The sequence below is a fragment of the Bison bison genome, unplaced genomic scaffold (assembly GCF_000754665.1).
Source record: "Bison bison bison isolate TAMUID 2011002044 unplaced genomic scaffold, Bison_UMD1.0 scf7180017864134, whole genome shotgun sequence".
Lineage (NCBI taxonomy): Eukaryota > Metazoa > Chordata > Mammalia > Artiodactyla > Bovidae > Bison > Bison bison.
This window is the reverse complement of record NW_011494706.1, coordinates 3,425,363-3,445,548: the sequence shown is the minus strand read 5'-3', so window position 1 is coordinate 3,445,548 and position 20,186 is coordinate 3,425,363. Positions and strand designations below refer to the sequence as shown.

Sequence of the window (20,186 nt, the reverse complement as noted above, 5' to 3'; positions counted from 1 at the left end):
CTGGGACGACCCAGAGGGATGGTATGGGGAGGGAGGAGGGTGGAGGGTTCAGGATGGGGAACACATGTATACCTGTGGTGGATTCATTTTGATATTTGGCAAAACTAATACAATTATGTAAAGTTTAAAAAGAAAAAAAAGCATCATTCTTTCCAAATGTCCTAATTTTTCCCATGATACGGTCCTCAAGCCTCGAAGTAAAATATAGGTGTTTCCCTTCTAATACCCCCTCTCCGAAAGGGGCAAGATAGTCTTGCAAAGAACCTGGAACGGGGCTCCTCTCACAGCTTTTGCTCAGGGCGAACTGCTTCTGTCGGCTTGATGTTTTCTTCTCTTTCTCCCACTTTCGCCCCCAAATTACTTCTGCCGTATTATATGATTTACTTCATTATTGACTCTTCTGATCTGCACAGTTAACTTTTTTGAGGGAAGAAATACTTCTTTCTTAAAAACAGAATTTCAAGAAATCAAATATTTAGAAAGGCAACAGTTTCTAGAATCTTAATGTACTGCCCAAATTCTCTGTTCCAAGAACAATGCTCTCCACTAAAATGCAACTTGTTTTAGGGCCAATGATTATGACCAAGTAGGTTTTAAAGTTACATGGGAATAGAGAAATTCCTGACAGTCTAGTGGTTAGGCCTTGGTGCTTTCATGCCAGGCGCCATGCAGGTTCAATCCCAGGTTGGGGAACGAAGATCTCTCAAACTGCGCGGTGGGAACAAATCAAAAAAAAAGGTACACGGGAATTAAACATGACTTGAGGCGTTCTGCTCATGATTACAATCACAGGAAATAGCAGCAGCCTAAACACATTATTTAAAAGATAACCTTTTAGATAATCTAGAAGATGTTCAGGAGCCCCATAACTCATTCTCTCTCACCTGTTAGAAACTAAACGAGCTTTTCTCTTAATGCTTCTTTACTAACCAGGATGCACTCCTTGAACATTCTTTCTTGGGATTTGGGAGGCGCCAAAAGAACTCACGAGATGATAAAGCCCTAATGATCCCTGTTTCTGCCCCCACCCTTCTAGGCAACAGTCTCGTGAATACTCAGAGAAGAGTAACAGTGTTCCACGTAAAAAAAAAAAAAAAATTTGATTCTGTCATCAGTCTGCTGTCCACAGAAAACAGCAGTGTATTTTTTTTAACACAGTGTAATTTCTGCTATATTTTAAACTAAAAGCATTAAATATAACTGTAATTTAATCACCTCCTTTTAATTTGAATTCACATGGTAGATACTTAGAGCTACTTAAAAAATTAAGTGGCAAAATGTATATGAAGAATATGTATCTTGATATTTTAATTATGCTCAATTGAATGTACTTAGATTTAAAGTGCTTTTCACAAGTGACATGTGCTAAGAATATCTAATTGCACAGTGACATTCAAATATGTGTGCTTACATGTGTCAAAAATAGATTAATATGAACTTATGGAGTATGAGGTTTTTTTTTTTTAAACTAAAACCTATGTACATTATTTTGATTATTTAGATACAAATAAAACTATAAAACTGTAACTACAATAAAGGTCTACACTAGTAAATGTCTAATGATTTGTGATTTAATCACTAAGTTGTGTCCGACTCCTGCGACCCATGGACTGTAGCTTGCAGGCTCCTCTATCCATGAGATTCTCCAGGCAAGAACACTGGAGCAGGTTGCCACTTCCTTCTCCAGGGTATCTTCCCAACCCAGGATCAAACCCAGGTCTCCTGTACTGCAGGCAGATTCTTTACCAACTGAGATATGAGGGAACACAGAATGATACAGAATGTGATATTTGAGTAAATTGGGAAACAAAGATTTCTTAGGAAATCTAAGCTTCGACACATTTTCCACTTACTCTCTGCTAAACTGCTAAGTTGCTTCAGTCGTGTCTGACTCTGTGCGACCCCATAGATGGCAGCCCACCAGGCTCCCCGTCCCTGGGATTCTCCAGGCAAGAACACTGGAGTGGGTTGCCATTTCCTTCTCCATTTACTCTCTACCTCAATGTTAAATGGAGACATGAAAATAACTTGCATGTCACTTGTGTGCAGTATAGGTATTATCACGTTGTACGAAGAACACGCGTACAAAAGCAGATATTCAGCAAATAACAGTGGGTGAATTAAATTCAAACGCAGTGCCCAACAGCACTTGGCTGTTGTTCACAAATATTGAAGATGGGCAGGTGCTCGGCAATCTTAAAGAGAAGCTGGCAAATATGAGGGCATGAGGCTGAAGTGCCGCTCACTCCATCCAGCTGCGAAGGGAAAGTGCTGGACCCAGTGGCCGCACGAGGGGTCAGCACCCGCCATGATCAAGAACCTGAACCTGTACTGCAGCTGAGAAAACTCTTATCTTAACTCCTGGGGTTATGGGCTGAATCCTGTCCCTCCAAAATTCATATGCTGAAGACCTGAGCCTATACTTCTTATGTGACTGCACTTGGAGACAGAGCCTTTTAAGAGGTAATGAAGGGAACATGAGGTCATATGCACGTGTGCTAAAGTCGCTTCAGTTGTGTCCAACTCTTAGCAACCCTATGGACTGTAGCCTGCCAGGCTCCTCTGTTCATGGGATTCTCCAGACAAGAATACCGGAGTGGGTTGCCATTTCCTCTTCCAGGGGACCTTTCCAACCCAGGGATTCGAACTTGCATCTCTTATGTCTCCTGCATTGGCAGGCAGGTTCTTTACTAGTGCCATGTGGGAAGCCCATGAAGTCATATTCGTGCATGCATGCTAAGTTGCTTCAGTCCTGACCGACAGTTTGTGAAGTCTTATGCTGCTGCTACTGCTGCTAAGTCGCGTCAGTCGTGTCCAACTCTGTGCGACCCCATAGACGGCAGCCCACCAGGTTCCCCCGTCCCTGGGGTTCTCCAGGCAAGAACACTGGAGTGGGTTGCCATTTCCTTCTCCAATGCCTGAAAGTGAGAAGTGAAAGTGAAGTCGCTCAGTCGTGTCCGACTCCTAGCGACCTCATGGACTGCAGTGCACCAGGCTCCTCCATCCATGGGATTTTCCAGGCAAGAGTACGGGAGTGGGGTGCCACTGCCTTCTCCCAAAGTCTTACGGGTGTGCTCTAATTCAGTATGACCAGAGTCCTTAAGAGATTACGATAAAGACAATACACAGATTGAGGGGTGACCATGTGAGGATGCAGGGGGAGGATAGCCTCCTGCAAGCAAAGGAAAGAAGCCTAAGAAAACCAAACTTGCAGACCTTGATCTTGGACTTCCTGCTTCTATAAGTGTGAGGAAAACGTTTTCTGTTGTTTAAGCCACGCTTCTATTGTTAAGCCTGTGGCATTTTGCTATGGCAGCCTAGAAAACTAATACACCTAGTTAAACTTACTAAACCTTTGATTTGATGTGTAAATTAAGCTCTTAAGTGAAAAATCTGTGACTTGACTGTTAAGAATTCTGAAAAGAGAACAGATTCTTACCACTTACCTGTTTTTGAGACAGATACCAAATTGAAATCTCCTATTCTTAATTTCTTAACTACATGGCAAGGCAGAAAAAAGGTACACTGTTAATGTGCTTTACAAATATTAAGTTTCAAGTTTTCAACTTCAGAAGGTTTTAATATGCCTATAGAAGCCTGGCCAGCAAACTGAAGTAGAATTGGTTTGATGGATATTAAAAAGTAATTAAGTTATAGACCTGTCAAATACATTCATATTTGGGCTCTACCTGTTATATTATGTCTATTTTGACTACAGAATTCCTTAATGATTTACAGACCTTCAATGTCTAAAGTATCTTAACTGTATTAAAGATGGGACCCAACCTTTCTTCATATTTTCAAATTACAACAAACCCCTCCCCTATTTATTAGAAAACCAGAAGGACGACCCAGGGTTTGAACTGTGTTGAGTCAAACAAAAACTCTGAGATTTTCCCAAAGAAGGGGAAGGGAGAAGGGAAGAGCGACAGCTGGCTGGCTCAGGGTCTATCATGAGATGGACTTGCTTCGGATCAGACGACGTCTCTGAGGCACCAAAGGCAGCCCTTGGCTTCCCTGGTGATTCAGATGATCAAGTATTCGTCTGCAAAGCAGGAGGCTGGGGTTCGATCCCTGAGTCAGGAAGATCCCCTGGCGAAGGGAATGGCTACCACTCTACTGTTCTTTACCTAGAGAATTCATAGACACAGAAGCCTGGGGGGGAGGGCACAGTCCCTGGGGTTACAACTGAGGGACGGACACACACACACACACATAAAGGCAGCCAATTAGGCCAGCGTTCAGAACTCTGACTGCCATCAGATATCTTTTATTTTTGCTCCAAGTTCAAGTAAAAGTCTGGAGAAAGAGTTTTCCATAGCACCAGGCATAGAATTCTCACTGCAGCCCAGTGCCTTAATCCTACCCCCAAGAAGACTTACTGGGCTAACTGTGAAGGAGGAAAATTATTTTCATAATCCTCCAGAATCCAGAGTTTAATTAAGGTTCACTCAAGGAGGTGTATAGTCTATAGGTTTGGGAAAATGGTTACTGACATACTAGCAGTATTATAATATGGTTTTTCCAGTGGTCATGTATGGATGTGAGAGTTGGACTGTGAAGAAAGCTGAGCACCGAAGAATTGATGCTTTTGAATTGTGGTGTTGGAGAAGACTCTTGAGAGTCCCTCGGACTGCAAGGAGATCCAACCAGTCCATCCTAGAGGAAATCAGTCCTAGGTGTTCATTGGAAGGACTGATGCTGAAGCTGAAACTCCAGTACTTTGACCACCTCATGCAAACAGTTGACTCATTGGAAAAGACTCTGATGCTGGGAGGGACTGGGGGCAGGAGGAGAAGGGAACGACAGAGGATGAGATGGCTGGATGGCATCACTGACTCGATGGACGTGAGTCTGAGTGAACTCCGGGAGTTGGTGATGGACAGGGAGGCCTGGTGTGCTGCGATTCATGGGGTCACAAAGTGTCAGACACGACTGAGCGACTGAACTGAACTGAGTATCATACAAAGTATTTTCACTACCCTAAAAATCCTGTGTTCTGCTTATTCACCCCTTCCTCCTCCCAACGCCTGGCAACCACTGGCCCTTCTGCTGTCTGCATAGTTTTGCCTTTTACAGGACATCCTGTAGTTGGACCCTACAGTATGTAGCAGTTTTAAGGCTTTTGCTGAAAACATAAGTTTCCAACCCCTTTGAGTAAATACCAAAGAATGTAGTTATTGGATCTTACTGTGAGAGGAGGTTTCACTGAGAAACCTCCAAACGGTCTTCCAAAGAGGCTGTGCCACTGCGCACCATCGCCAGGAACAAATGAGAGTTTTTGTTGCTCCACATCCTCGCCAGCCCCAGGTACCATCAGTGTTCTCGAGTTTACCTACTCCAGTAGATGTGTTGTGGTACTGGAGCATTGTCAGTCTTTTTTGTTTTTAAAGCCATTCTTTCCTATGATTCCTTCATGATTCTGACATAATTTCACATGTTAACCATCCAATAAAATCTTTTCTATTAAGAACATAAGCAATAATGAGTAAGTTATACCAAGTGCCCCAAGCTGTATATCTTCATCCTGTTCTTAAGATTCTGCATATATTTGCAGGTTAGTTTATTTGCCATTTTTAGAACTGAAGTCAAATAAACCAATATGAGCTTTTTAAAGCTTGGTTCCTTTACTGAGTGACCAATGAAAATATTATTTGAGAAACATCCAGGGGTGTTCGTGTGTAGGCATGTTAGAGGTATTCCCTAAGGTCCATCAATTCCTTCACCCTGTTCCAATCCCTGGAGGTACGGTGTCTTCACTGCCCATCTATAATTGAGTTAGTGGCAACACAGTGTATCAAATGACTGTCCTACATTTACTGCCCTCATCACCAACACCTTCTAGTCAAGCGTTTCTTTATTCATCTCATAAATACTTTTAAGCCTTTCCTGTATGTCAGACACAAGCTTCTGGAGAGGCAGAACAGTCAGACAAGAGTCCTATCCTGTGCACTTATAGATTCTCAGTTCTGTCAACACCCACCCAAGGCCCCCAGGATACAATTAGCTGTCAGCACAAAGTTATAAAGGAAGAGCTCAAATAGCAAAGCAGGACCACATCTGACAAAGACAACAGGTCATACATGTTAATAATACCTGATATAACCTCTGAGCCTTGCAGTCAGTAAAGTTGGAAGTCAGGGAAAAAGCATAAATACAGATTAAGAAAACTTACAGTATGAGAACTGAAGAATTATGGACAGTTTCTTTTGCTTTGTTTTCTACTCTAGCTTTAATATGGTTATTTTTTTAATGAAAAATCACAATATGTTGAAAGAGAGAAAACATTTATGATATGATCTTGACTAAAATATGTATGTTTGGTACAATTTTTTGCTTGTAAAAATATGAAAATTATTTTAAATAATCTAAAGTTTATGAAACAAGGATAACTTAATTCACTATAATCTTGTTGGAAGTCATCTATTAAACTATTATTTTACCATTGTAGGGGGGAAGCCTTACAACATGGTTTTGTATTTTAAGGGGTATGCAAAAAGTCTCCTAGAGATACTGCAAATAAAAACAATAACAAAATGTAACTAGACATAAGATTTTCATTAAACTATAAATAAATTATAATGTAAGTATTAAAAATAATACCTTTATTTCCAAAGCATCATTATAACACATAATAAATCTTGGCTACTTGACACGTGACACAGCAGCAATCTCATAGAAATTCAACTTAATGATTGATTCCTGTATCAGTCTATATTTCTAAGTAGGATATGTGCACCTGCAGAGAGGAATTAGGATTCTGCCTTAAGAATACTATACCATGAGGCCACATCTCCACAGAAAACCCTGGGAAGAGAATGATCACAGAAGACTTAAATCCAATTTTGACACTCCAACGACCAGCTCTGATTGCCAGGACACAAGTGTTCATTACGTGAGGGAATTTTCTCCCTGGTTTGAAATGACTGACTGAAAGTGATTCCACGCTCAGTCATAAGGAATAAGGCTTTGGGTATATTTTATGACAGAAGTACCTACACTGTTATTCACAGGATACTTACAGAATTCAAACTAAAAACCAAAATGGTGCAACAAAGGGTTTGAACACATTTATAAATAGTTGAAACAAATAGATTTGTCAAGCAAAGGTATGAATATCTGGCATGTCATGGGCTTCCCTGGAGGCTCAGATGATAAAGAATCTGCCTGCAATGCAGGAGACCCGGGTTCAATCCCTGGGTCGGGAAGATCCCCTGGAGAAGGGAATGGCAACTCACTCCAGTATTCTTGCCTGGAGAATTCCAAGGACAGAGAAGTCTGGCAGGCTACAATCCAAGGGATTGCAAAGAGTCGGATATGACTGACTCACACACACACACACACACACACACACACACTAGTGTTCTGTGACCAAGCACACAAGTTGAGGCTTGCCAGTCAAATTTCCTCTCAAAAAATTAAATGAAAAAACAAAATTAAGCAATTAGCTAGAGCTGAGGATAATAAGTTGAAGGTCAAACTGCAAAGTGAGAGACCAGATGGCCAGCAAAAATATGAAAGGAATTCTTGAAGAAGTGAACACCATGAGGAAGAGAAGATGGATTATAGAAGCAAAAAGATGCATGGAACACTGACAGCATGAAATGCTAACATGGATGCAGAGTGGCCCTGCTGGCAGGATGCAAAACGGTCCAGCCACTTTGGAAAACATTTTGGTGGTTTCTTCCAAAACTGAACACTCTCCTACCATACGATACAGCAGTTGCATTCCTTGGTATTTATCCAAAGGAGTTGAAAATTTATGTTTTCAACAAAAACCTGGTACAAGGATGTTTACAGCAGTGTTATTTACAACTGCCAAAACTTGTAAGAAACCAGAATGTCCCTCAGTAGGAGAACAGATAAACTATGATACACTCAAGGAACACTGTTGTTGCTCAGTTGCCAAGTCATGCCTGACTCTTTTGTGACCACATGGACTGGTAGGCCACCAGGCTCCTCTGTCTGTGGGATTTCCCAGGCAAGAATACTGGAGTGGGCTGCCATTTCCTTCTCCAGGGGATCTTCACAACCCAGGAATCGAATGCAGATCTTCTGTTTGGCAGGTGGATTCTTTACCACTGGGCCATTAGGGAAGCCCTGTGAAAAGACATGGAACCTTAAATGCACATTACTAAGTGAAAACAGTCAATCTGGAGAGACTACAAAACTGCATGGTTCCAACCATAAGACATTCTGGAAAAGGTAAAACTATGGAGACAGCAAAAACATCAATGGCTGCTAGAGGTGAGGCAGGGAGGAAAACATGGACGGATGGATGGATGGAGCACAGATTTTCGGGGCAGTGAAAACACTCTGCATGATACTATAGTGATGGGTATATGTCATTATACATTTGTCCAAAGCCACAGAATCCATGACACCACGAATGAACCCTAAGGTAAACCATGGGCTCTGAAGGACTAACGTGTCAACGTAGTTTCATCAGTTGTAACAGATGCACCACTTCAATAGGGATGATGACCATGGCGAGGCTATGCAGGTAAGTGGGCAGGGGGTACATGGGGAATCTCTGTACCTTTCTCTCAATGTTGTGAATCTAAAACTGCTCTAAAAAAGCAAAGCCTTGTAGCTGATTCACTTCACTGTACAGTAGAAACTAACACAACAGTGTAAAGGAATTATATTCCAATAAGAAAAAAGGAAAGTCTTTTAAAACTATGCAGAGATGCAAAGTCACTGTGAGAGAGACCAAGAAGCCACAGAGAAAACAGAGAGAGTAGCCCACTTAAATTTTCCAGAGCCCTTGATTTCATGTATATCCTTAATGGAAACTTTGAGTTACTCCTTTTTCAGTGAGCTTCTGCTCCCTGCAACCAAGAGTGCTATGGAACAGGAATGGGTTCTAGGATCACCAACAGGTCCTTGGAGAAGACATGTGATTAACTAGGAACCCTTCATAGCGTGCAGGGCAATGAGGATGCTCCTATCCTATGACACTGCTAACTGAACCCTCCAGTGACAGTTCAAAGATTCTTTGCTGTCATTCTCCTTCACTCAGAGACTGCGTCTAACTTCTCTCCTCCTGAAGCTGAACTGGCAGAGTGCTTGTCTGACCGACAGAATGAAGCAGAAATGCTACTGAAAGCTAGGCCATACGAAGTTTTGCAGTTTCTACCCGGTACCCTTAGAATGCTTGTTTTGGGGAAGCATTCTCTTAGAATCAAGCTGCCAAGGTTTGAAAAGCTCAGGCTACAGCGAGGAACCCAGCAGGTGCTCTGGACAAGAGCCCCAGATGCTCCCAGCCCAGAGTAAGCACCAGCACCAGCCACATGCGGGAGCCACCCCGGCCGTCCAGCACAGCCTTCAGACGATGCCAGCCCAGCTGCTGTCTGCCCATCACCGCACGGAGATCACAGGCAAGAACTGCCCCAGTGCACTGAGTCAGCCCACAGAACTGGGAGAAAGAGTCGTCAACTGCTGTTTGAAGCCACTACTTTTCAGGATGACTTGTTACACAACAATAGATAGCCAGAACATCCTTCTTCCACAGTGATGGAGAAACACTGACACCATTCCCATTAGGAAGAAGAGCAGCAGCGGGGACAGTAAAGCAGGTAGGGAGCTTGTGCACCACTCCAGTGCATGGAACTATCACCAGCTATACAGAGCAAAGTCAAGTCAGAAAGAGAAAAGTAAACAGTATATTAACACATACATATGGAATCTAGAAAATGGTACCCAGGAACTGTCTTGAGGGAAGGAATGGAGACACAGAAGTAGAGAACGGATGGACTTGTGGACACAGTGGGAGAGGGAGTGAGTGGGATGAATGGAGAAAGTACAACCGACACATATACACTATCACATGTAGGATGGAGAGCTGGGGAGAAGTTGCTATGCAGCACAGGGAGCCCAGTCTGGTGCCCTGTGAGGACCTACAGGGATGCAGTGGGTGAGGGGAGGGAAGCTCAAGAGGGAGGGGATATATGTATAATGATATATGACTGATCCCTGTTTATGACAGAAACCAACACAACACTGTAAAATTAAAAAAAAAAAGAAATAAAAAAATATGCTGTTCCAACTATATTTATCCAAAATTCTATAAATCCGCACATCCATAAGACAGACTTACTGTATGCCAGCCACACTACAGCATTTGAAAATAATATTTCCATTTACTATTCTTTTCTCCCAAGCAAAGCACACAGTTGCACGAGTACGAAAATAGGCAAAGGCACCAGTACAGGAACCTCTGGGTCTGTGTTCTTGTTGCACTGGGTCAGAACCAAGCATCCAAAAGCAAACACTTATCTCGCTTAGGGATACACTCAGATGTTACAGTAAGTATAGAAAGCAGGTGTGGGAGTGAAAAACACCAACTTCAGGATAGGTTTATCTCTTGGGAAACGGGGGCGCTACTGGGACAGGTACATGCGGGCTTCTGGCCGCATGTGTCAAGTTTGACGTCTTAAGTGGTAGGCACACGGGTGTCTGTGTCTTTTTATTTTTCTAAACCATAAAAACGAATTGCGATTGAATGTAAAGTAAAAAAAAAAAGTTATAAAAACATCCCTTAAAAATGGTATTTTGATACACAGCTATACACACAGGCATAAAAACATCCTGTATGTGGAAATTACCACAGTAATGGGAATATAAGCAACAATACTAGGGTCATACTTACTTCTGGGGGTGAGCAATTAACTTACTGAACAGAGATGTATTAATACATCTCTTGTTACTTGGACGGTATTGACAGGAGATATTTCAATACTCACTTACACAACAAATCAACTGGCCATAAACATTAATTTCTGCAAAAATCCCCCAGTCAACAATGTGTTGAGATTGCTCTTCATGTCATGTTTTTCCATGAGCATATTCTCACCAATCCCTTTCAGAACCAATGATGTGAACACATCAACTATTTTTTTCTCTTAAAATGAATATAAACTCCCATAAGCATTAGATAGATTCACACATATACACACACAAATGTACATGTATATATCTTGATGGAAAAATTACCAATGGCATTTTTCAAAGAACTAGAACAAAACATCTTAAAATTTGTATGAAGACACAAAAGACCCCAAAGAGACAAAGCAATCTTAAGACTTAAGAAAAATGGAGCTGGAGGAATCAGGCTCCCTGAATTCAGACTATACTACAAAGCCACAGTCATGAAAAATGTATGGTACTGGCACAAAAACAGATCAACGGAACATGATAGAAAGCTCAGAAATAAACCCACGTACCTACAGACAATTAATTTATGACAAAGGAGGCAAGATTATACAGTGAAGAAAAGACAATCTCTTTAAGAAATGGTGCTGGGAAAACTGGACTGTTACATGTAAAAAATGAAATAAAACATTCTTTAACAACATACACAAAAATAAACTCAATATGGATTAAAGACCTAAATGTAAGATCATATACTATAAAATTCTTAGAGAAAAACATAGGGGCAAAACATTTTTTGACATAAACTGCAATATCTTTTTTGCAGTTTCCATTACTATCTTTCCATTACTCCTAGAGTAGTGGAAATTTAAAAAAAAAAAAAAGGGATTTAATTAAACTCAGAAGTTTTTGCATAGCAAAGGAATCCATAAACAAAAGACAACCCACAAAATAGGTGAAAATATCTGCAAATGATGTGACAAATGAGGGATTAATCTCCAAAATTTACAAACTGCTCATGTGTCTCAATATCAAAAAAGGCCAAACAATCCAATCCAAAGATGGGCAAAAGACCTAAATAGATATTTCTCTGAAGAAGACATACAGATGATCAACAGGCACATGAAAAGATGCTCAACATTGCTAATTATTAGAGAAATGCAAATCAAAACTACGAAATACCACCTCATAACAGTCAGAATGGCCATCAATAAAAAAAAATCTACAAACAATAAATGCTAGAGAGGACGTGGAGAAAAGGAAACCCTCCTACACTGTTGGTAGGACTGTAAATTGGTACAGCCACTATGGAGAACAGTATGGAAGTTCCTCAAAAAACTAAAAACAGACCTAAGGTATGACCTAACAATCCCACTCTGTGCATATATCCAGAGAAAAACATGGTTCACCAGGATACATGCTCCACGATGCGCACTGAAGCACTACCCACAACAGCCGAGACACGGAGGCAACCTAAATGTCCATCCACAGAAGATGCGGTACACATGCACGATGGAATGCTACTCAGCCATGAGGAAGAGTGAGGCGATGCCATTTGCAGCAACACAGACGGACCCAGAGATTATCATTCTAAGTGAAGTCAAGTCACATAAAGACAAACGCCATATGATACCGCTTACATACAGAATCTTTCAAAAAAACTGATACAAATAAGCTTATTTACAAAACAGAAAATGGAGTAGGAAATGGCAACCCACTCCAATGTTCTTGCCTGGAGGATTCCATGGACAGAGGAACCTGGCAGGCCACAGTCCATGGGGTTGTGGAGAGCAGACTCGACTAAGTGATTGCGCACTCATGCACACAGAAAGCAGAAACAGACTCATGGACTTAGAGGACAAACTTACAGTTAACTGGGGGGCGGACAGAGAATGAATTTGAGATCAGCATGAACACACTGCTATTTTTAAAACAGATAACCAACAGGACCTACTGTATAGAACAGGGAGCTTTGCTCAATAGTCTGTAATAACCTAAACTGGAAAAGAATTTTAAAAAGAATACATACATGTGTGTGTATATATATATATATATATAACTGAATTACTTTGCTGTACACCTAAAACTAACATAACACTGTTAATCAACTGTACTTCAATATAAAATAAAATTTTTTAAAAAAGAAAGAAAAATACTGTGGACCCATTATGCTCAGTAGCATTTAACTCTTTGTGACTCCATGGACTGTAGCCTGCCAGACTCCTCTGTCCATGGGATTCTCCAGGCAAGAATACTGGAGCATGTTGCCATTTCTTCCTTCAGGGGATCTTCCCAACTCAGGGATGAAACTGGTGTTGTCTGCATCTCCTGCATTGGCAGGCAGATTCCTTACCACTGAGGCACGAGGGAAGCCCATTATCAAGCATATTTGCTTGTCTTTCCAAAAATTACTGCAGAATACTATTAATTTTTATTGGTATGTAGATAACTTTTACTAAATATGAGCTTTATAGGATGAAGGTTTATCCTTTTTTGACATTTTTTCCCAGTGAATATCATTTCATTTCTTTTCATTTCAATGTGGATTTTCATGCCAAGTAGATTAGACCACTAATCTAATGGTGCCATGATGGAACCATTTGTGTCTCCTTTTCAGACAACCCTAAGATCAGAAGATCAAAACCCAAAGATCCCAGTGCCTTCAGGATTTCAAGCCTCTATTCTACTAGAACAGGCACAGAAGACTTACTTGAATTGAGGACTATAACCTACAGACCACATGGCACCATATATGTTATTTTTTCTTAAAGCAGCAGCAACACTGCAATCACAACAACATACTCAGAGATGACATGTCAGGTTTAAAGTCACTGGGAGCCTAGCTGGAGATGGGTAGTGGCGACAGGTCCTCTGCCCCATATCCTGAAAGCCTCCACCATTGCTGACCGTGACCACCCCAGAGCGGTCTCCCTCCTGGACTGAGCTCCCGACCCAGGAAGGAAAGAAAGGACGGAAGAAACAGACAGTAATATATACCTTGTGTAGGGACACTCGAGGCTCCAGGTATCTGTTAAAACTCCTACAACTCTTAGTCTAACTGAGAAAGCAGAAAACCAGCTTAAACACAGCAAGCATAAACCAAAAGGCCCCTTTCAGACGCCAGAGTTTGTAAACCCCAGTCTCAGCATGCAGTGTGCTGATTATATCACTACTGGCAAGTGTCAATCTACAAAAACACTTGGAAAACTGAAGTCAAGCTTTTAACAGTGCTCTAAACTAGTGCAGGAGACTGGAGTTTGATCCCCGGGTCAGGAAGAAACCCACTCCAGTATTCTTGCCTGGGAGATCCTATGGAAAGAGGAGCCTGGTGGGTTACAGTCCAAAGAGTCACAAAGAGTCGGACACGACGGAGTGCAGCCCAACTAGCGTATGAGTGAGTTTAGGGCTAGATTCATCCTTTTATGCACATCAATGAAACAGAAGTTTTTTTTTTTTTTTTAATCTGTCAGTCACACATTTAATTATCTTAAAAATTAATGAAAAAAAAAATTAACGGAGACCAGTTTTATTCTTTCTCCTCCAACCCTTTCCTTCAAATTTACTATCATTTTTGTTGTTTTGCTAATACGTATCTTATAAAACAAGCCTTAGTTTAGCTAGGGGACAGTTAAGGTTAGGAGACAAGGACCTCCTTGCATCTCACCCCTGTTTTTGTAGAAAACAGATTATAAACCAACCACACACAAAAAAACCATCTTCAAAGAAACCAGAATTTGCGGTTATAAGTGCAAAAGCCAGCCATGTATGCTAATCCTCTGTAATAATAAAGCAAGGTGAGCTCCCGTGGCTGGGCGATGCCTGGGTGAACTAAGGGGAACTGCCCATGTGACACCATCTTTTAAACTCTCTGTTGTCCAGGCTGCCCAGCAAGGCAGAAGCACCCTCACAAGGACCCTCTAAGGGGGCATGTGACGGGTTCTGAGGATGGAGACAAGGCCACCAGAGCCTGCAGAGAAAGATGTGGCTGCCTACTTTCAAAACACACGCTGAAGGGAACCAGCCACCCACCACTTAGGGATCTAAAGGCCCTGGATTGTTTGCCACCTACAGGATTGCTTACCTGAAAAATAAACTCTTACTTCTTAAAGCAGTGGCATGGGGGAAGGAGGGGCAGGGCGAATCAAAACAGGAGGCTTGAAACATGGAGGACCACTGTCTCCCCAACCTTTGAGATGAAGGATGGCAAACCTCATTTCGCAGATATTTTAAGTAGCTGTAAAGCCCCAGTGGCTCCAATTTTAAGCCTGTGTTTAGATCAGGTTTGAAAAGGGGCTGCACCACTTTACAATAACTAGGCACCACGTCTGATGCCAATCGGTGCTTTGTATTTGAAATGGGCGACCACAAACGAAAAAACAAGACCACCTACGGCAGACGATACGTGCCACGACCAATCTCCTTGGCACCCAGGCCTGTGTGTGGGCAAAATGCTTTCATAAAAAGAAAATAAAGCTCAAGATTATTGCCAAAAATCTTGAGTAGTATCACATAGTTAGTTTTCCACTTTAAATTCTTACAGAGATATATAATCATGTCTTTTCAGCAAGTTTAAAACCTGACTTTAAAAAAAATAACAAACCTACCTGACCTACTGAAACGGCCCGTTCTCTCAGGCCCCTGGTAGCAGCCTTGAGGATACACTAAATATAGCCCATGGTTATGCCATTGAAAATTAGAAAACCTAGTCATTCAACTGAAAGCTAGAGTTGTTTTAAAGGAATACTTACTGGCAAAAGCCATGTCTGCAACTCCTCATATTCTTTTTGATTATTATTGTGTGTCCTTTTCACTTAGGACATTAAAGGCTCCCTTTTTCCATCCTCAATGCTCCTAAAGTTACAGGACAAGGGGCTCTTACCTGGCCGTCTCTGACAGGTCAGTGATCAAACAGAAAGAGTCAGGCTGGAGCCAAATTCCGTCCGCCTCTTAAGAATCACCAGAGGCTAGGACTCTGTCGCTCCCGCTACACTCGGGGAACCCCATTCAATATTAGGACAATAAGCCCTCTCCAGACAAAGGTTTAATATTCTCGGGTGTTTTCCCAACTTCTAAACTCAATGACTTTTCAGGACAAGATCATTTTATGATCACCAATTCCTGCACAGAACAAGCAAATTAAAAAAAAAAAAAAAAGTGATCTCATCTTTTGTACAAGAAACACACGTTTAGATGGAAAATATACCCATATTTATTGCCCCAGCGATCAAAGACCATTTACTTAACCAACCTTATCTTTAAATAGCACCCGTCTTTGTAGAAGAGTTTAACTTACTTAAGGTATTTACATTCACATGAACAAACCCGTACGTGAACTAAAAAAAGACACGATGTTTTGCCGAGCTCAGGAACAAGATGCAGGTCGTCCGTCCACATAAAGAAATACTCATTCCAAGCGTTTCTGACAATGCAGAGCGCACTCTGCCCATCACCCCCCACCTCCTTCTCCCGGAAGCACGGGGAGCCTTGAAGACCTGCTGGCGTGTGTGAAGTAAAGCAAAGCAGAGGGCTATGGCTGCGGGCTTCAAACTACAAATCCCAGTGCCTGACCCAGCAGAGGGTGCCGTGAGGAAAGACTGCACGACAAATAAAACTCCAGGAAAGGTCAGCAAAGATGTGCTCAAAGGCCAAACACTTCTGCCACAGACGACTTCTACTGCAGAACCAGCTGCAAGCAATGGCGGATTTAACAGGCATGACTCAACAGGCAGGAAGACCAGAGACGTTTACCGCTTCCACCTCAGGAACGGTTGCCTGTCTAGGGAACGCCAGGGTGCCCTAGTAGACAGTGCCCTTGAGCAGGATCTGTGGGGAACAGAAGCCTTAGTCCACACTTGGGTAGCATGGTAGGGCTATGTACATGAAACAAGTCTTTTCAGGGTTGAGATCCGCAAAAGGTACTTACACAGCCTCCGGCAAGGATTTCTGCTGCCAGCGGGACTGAGCCATCTCTGCGCATAAATTTATCCCTCACAAAATCATTCACCTTGAAGAAAAATATTTAGAAAAGCTGATAAAAAATATAGAGATAGTCATCAAACACACATATACAACTGTACATAAATGTTATTTTTCTTCCAGTGTTTTGGAGTAATCATAAACTGAATAAAAGAACGAGCTTAAGACTTTGCTCTTGATCTCATATATGTCGTTTTTGAAAGCCAGAATATATAGATATGCATTCCTGATGTTTGGGGGAGAATATAAATTAAGATAGGTGGTTTAACAAGCCTAATTCATATATGTCTGCGATTACCATAGCATAGAGAGAGAGACATATTAACAACAGAGACACAATTAAAACATACATTTTATAACTTAAAAACTTTTAGAAGATTTGATTAAAAATCACTTTCAAGTCTTCTAACAGGATTTAATCTCAAACAGCTTCATCACTGAAACACATTTAGCCGAGCAGATCTTTCAGTGTGGTAGAAACTCAGCATCTAAGAAATTTCTCAAGGATTCTCAAAGAACATCAAGAGCATTAATTAATTAAGTACAATATTCTCAAAATGGTGTACACTACAAGCAATTTTAAGGATCAATCAGAAGATTAGCTGTCCCACCAGTCACATCGGAAGATGATGAAAGGAAAATTTCAGCGCCAACACTACGCAGCCCAATCCAGAGGGAAGGTCTAACTCTCCGGGGCTTTATGACCTTAGTGATGACAATGTGATCACTGACCCGTTCCAGAAATCCGAACTAACTACTTACCACCTGTCAGATAGGAGTCGGGCACTGGAGAACCAATCTGATGGTGAAACAAACTTCAACCAGAACTCAGATTCCTCAACCTGTTGCTCTGGCAAATGTTACACCTCGAACACAAATTACTTGTGTACTTGAGTGATATGTTCTGGAGTCAGAAAAAAACTGCTTTTGGATTCTAGCTTTCCCACAGATGAACTGTGCAAACGCAGGCAAACACTTCCCCCCGTGGGCCTCATTCTCCATATCTGTATGCAGTGTGCTCAAGATAAAAGCAACCAGAGGTAAAACGTGAAAGCGCCTAGCACAGTCAGCACTGAAGGACATGCAGCTGCTGCCACTGCCCCTGCTAGGACGGTGATAATCGTGACAACCACCAAAAATCCTGTTCAAATACATTATCACGTTTTCGGATGTTCAGTGTTACCTCGGGGAATAATAAAAAGCTGTGTGTGGTGAGTGCCCTGCATTCAGATCAGTTAGCACCTCCGAGGAAACACAGACCTGCTATTTCACGTTAAGAATCTCTGCTAGATTCCTGAATATGTGCAAACTACCTTCATCAGAAGCATCAAATCAAAAGACTTACTGTAAGTTTTATGGCCTTCTCTGGGGCGACTCCCAGTAACTGTGGCAACAGACCTGAAAAACAACGAAAAGCCGAAGCGTATTAAATAAATTAACATTGACTAAACACATCAGCAGCTCTAAAGAAGGGATCACCATGTAAAAACTGGGGCAGTCTGGGCTGCAATTTTCTGTTCTTACCTTTGATGAGAATACTCGAAACGGACTGTTCAGGTACTAATCTCTGAGAGCCAGGTCTGAGCAAATTTCCTCTCACATTTTAGATCGTTTGCACGTTGGGTAAGTCAACAGTGGTAGTGAATCAGGAAATCTCATTATTCACAAATTTGCTCTTTTCCCTCCCACCTCTTAAATAACTGGACTTCAGTGAATATATCCTTTTTTTAAAATACTTTTCTCATCTCCCCACCCTGCTCCCTCACTGCCCACAGTTCAGCCATTTATACCCTTAGCAACTAGGACTTGGTGACAAGCACCAGACAGACAAGGTTCCTGCTCTGACCAGTCTCAGATGGAAGGAGGGGAGAGGCATTCCTGCAAAGGTGACAGTTACTGGGAAGCAGGCATTTCAGGGAGGAGAACACACGGGGCAAAGACAGCAGAGCGGGAACAAGCCCGTTGTGCTCAAACATGAAGGAGCACATCAGTATGCCCTCTTGGATGAGGCGGGCACAGGGAGACACAGCTGGGGCCTGATGCAGGAGCCACACCCAAACCAGGACCCGAGTTTGAGAAACTGTAAGTTAAGAGAGAAGGTTTTCCATCTGGAGAAGAGTGATGCGCTAGCGCATACTGTCAAATGACTGCTCTGGCTCCTATGGAGACAAGGCATATTGATGTGCATTGATGTGTGTGAGTGTGAGCGTGTGAGTGTGTGCGTGCAGAGAAGAGACCGTGAGAAACAACAATCTGACTGCCAGTGCTTGGTTTTTTAGTACTAAAAGACTACCTGGTGGAAATGGTGATGGCTGTAGAGAGTAACAGGACGGGGGTGGAGCGGGAGGAGCTCAGGTCTGAGCACACCAGCGGGAGTGGGGATCAATCAGCGCACAGGGCTCCCCAGGTGGTTCAGTGGTAAAGAAGCATGCCTGCCAATACAGGAGATGCAGGTTCAATCCCTGGGTCAGGAACATCCCCTGGCAAGGGACTGGCAACTCACTCCAGTACTCCCGCATGGGAAATCTCACCGACAGAGGACACTCCAGTCCATGGGGTCTCAGAGTCAGACACGACTGCATGACTAAGCAACAATAAGAATCAAAACACGAGGAGGAGGTGTGGTCTTTGACAGGAAAGGGCCACTTCTAGGAGAGGTGGTTATGACAGCAGTGGCCCTGCCTATCTGAGCTAAAATGATCTTTTCATCTGCTCTAAGAAAATAAAATCAAAGACAGACACTTTTCCTTGGAAACCCAAGGGTCAGAATATACTGTTCCCGGGTCATGCTGCTGTCCTTGGGAGGGGCTTCACGGTGTCATCCTTCACCAGTAAGTTCACTTTCCTAATTCGCTATATAAAAAGCTCTGTTTCCAGCCTCTTTGGAGAGACCAGCTCTGGCCACACCATCTTCTTAAAGGAACAGTCTACAGCCAAAAGTCTCTAGCGCCAGGGCTGTGTGCATCCAGTTTGCAGATGTGTTTTGCTGAGTAGCACAGGTTTGAAACCTAATTTGAGCTTATTTTAAAGATAAATAGGTAGATGTCTGGATGGATGACTGGACTGATGGACTGACTGATTAATGATCTGACAACTCTGGGCTTCCTTCTGACCTTTTAGCAATCTATCTCCCATTGGGGGAGACTCCACCCTTTATACAGGACCCAAGTGTCAATTCAGCAAGCTCCCTACCACGCCCTAATGCCTGCATGGCAATAAGGGCAAGTATTGCTCATCATTTTTCATGCTCTGTTGATATCCTCACACTAGAGGAGACATCTCTCTGTGCTTGAGGCTCTGAAAAAAGGGAAGAAACTAAAGAACTAATGAAACCAAGACAGCTTCATGTTTTAGGAAAACTGAAGAAAGTTCATTTCATTGTAAAAATAAATGACAAGGATGCTGATGCCAATCAAAATGTTCTCTAAAAACACAGCTAACACACTGTTTACTCTATGTCAGGGGCCATTTTAAGCACTTTACTAACTCATTTAATCCTTACTCCCTGCAGAGAGGAAACTGAGGCATACAGAGACTGAATCATTTGTTCTAAGTTA

At 42.2% G+C, this 20,186-nt stretch overlaps 1 protein-coding gene across 1 annotated transcript in view; it reads right to left on the bottom strand.

The window, feature by feature from the left end:
- SLC25A13 (solute carrier family 25 (aspartate/glutamate carrier), member 13) overlaps positions 1-20,186 on the bottom strand; it is a 232,099-nt gene that overhangs the window by 51,711 nt on the left and 160,202 nt on the right. The window contains exons 12-13 of the mRNA XM_010839742.1: positions 17,975-18,027; positions 16,577-16,657 (exon numbers count right to left, since the gene is read on the bottom strand). Coding sequence (XP_010838044.1) covers positions 16,577-16,657; positions 17,975-18,027 — 134 coding nt within the window. The remainder of the gene's footprint in view (positions 1-16,576; positions 16,658-17,974; positions 18,028-20,186) is intronic.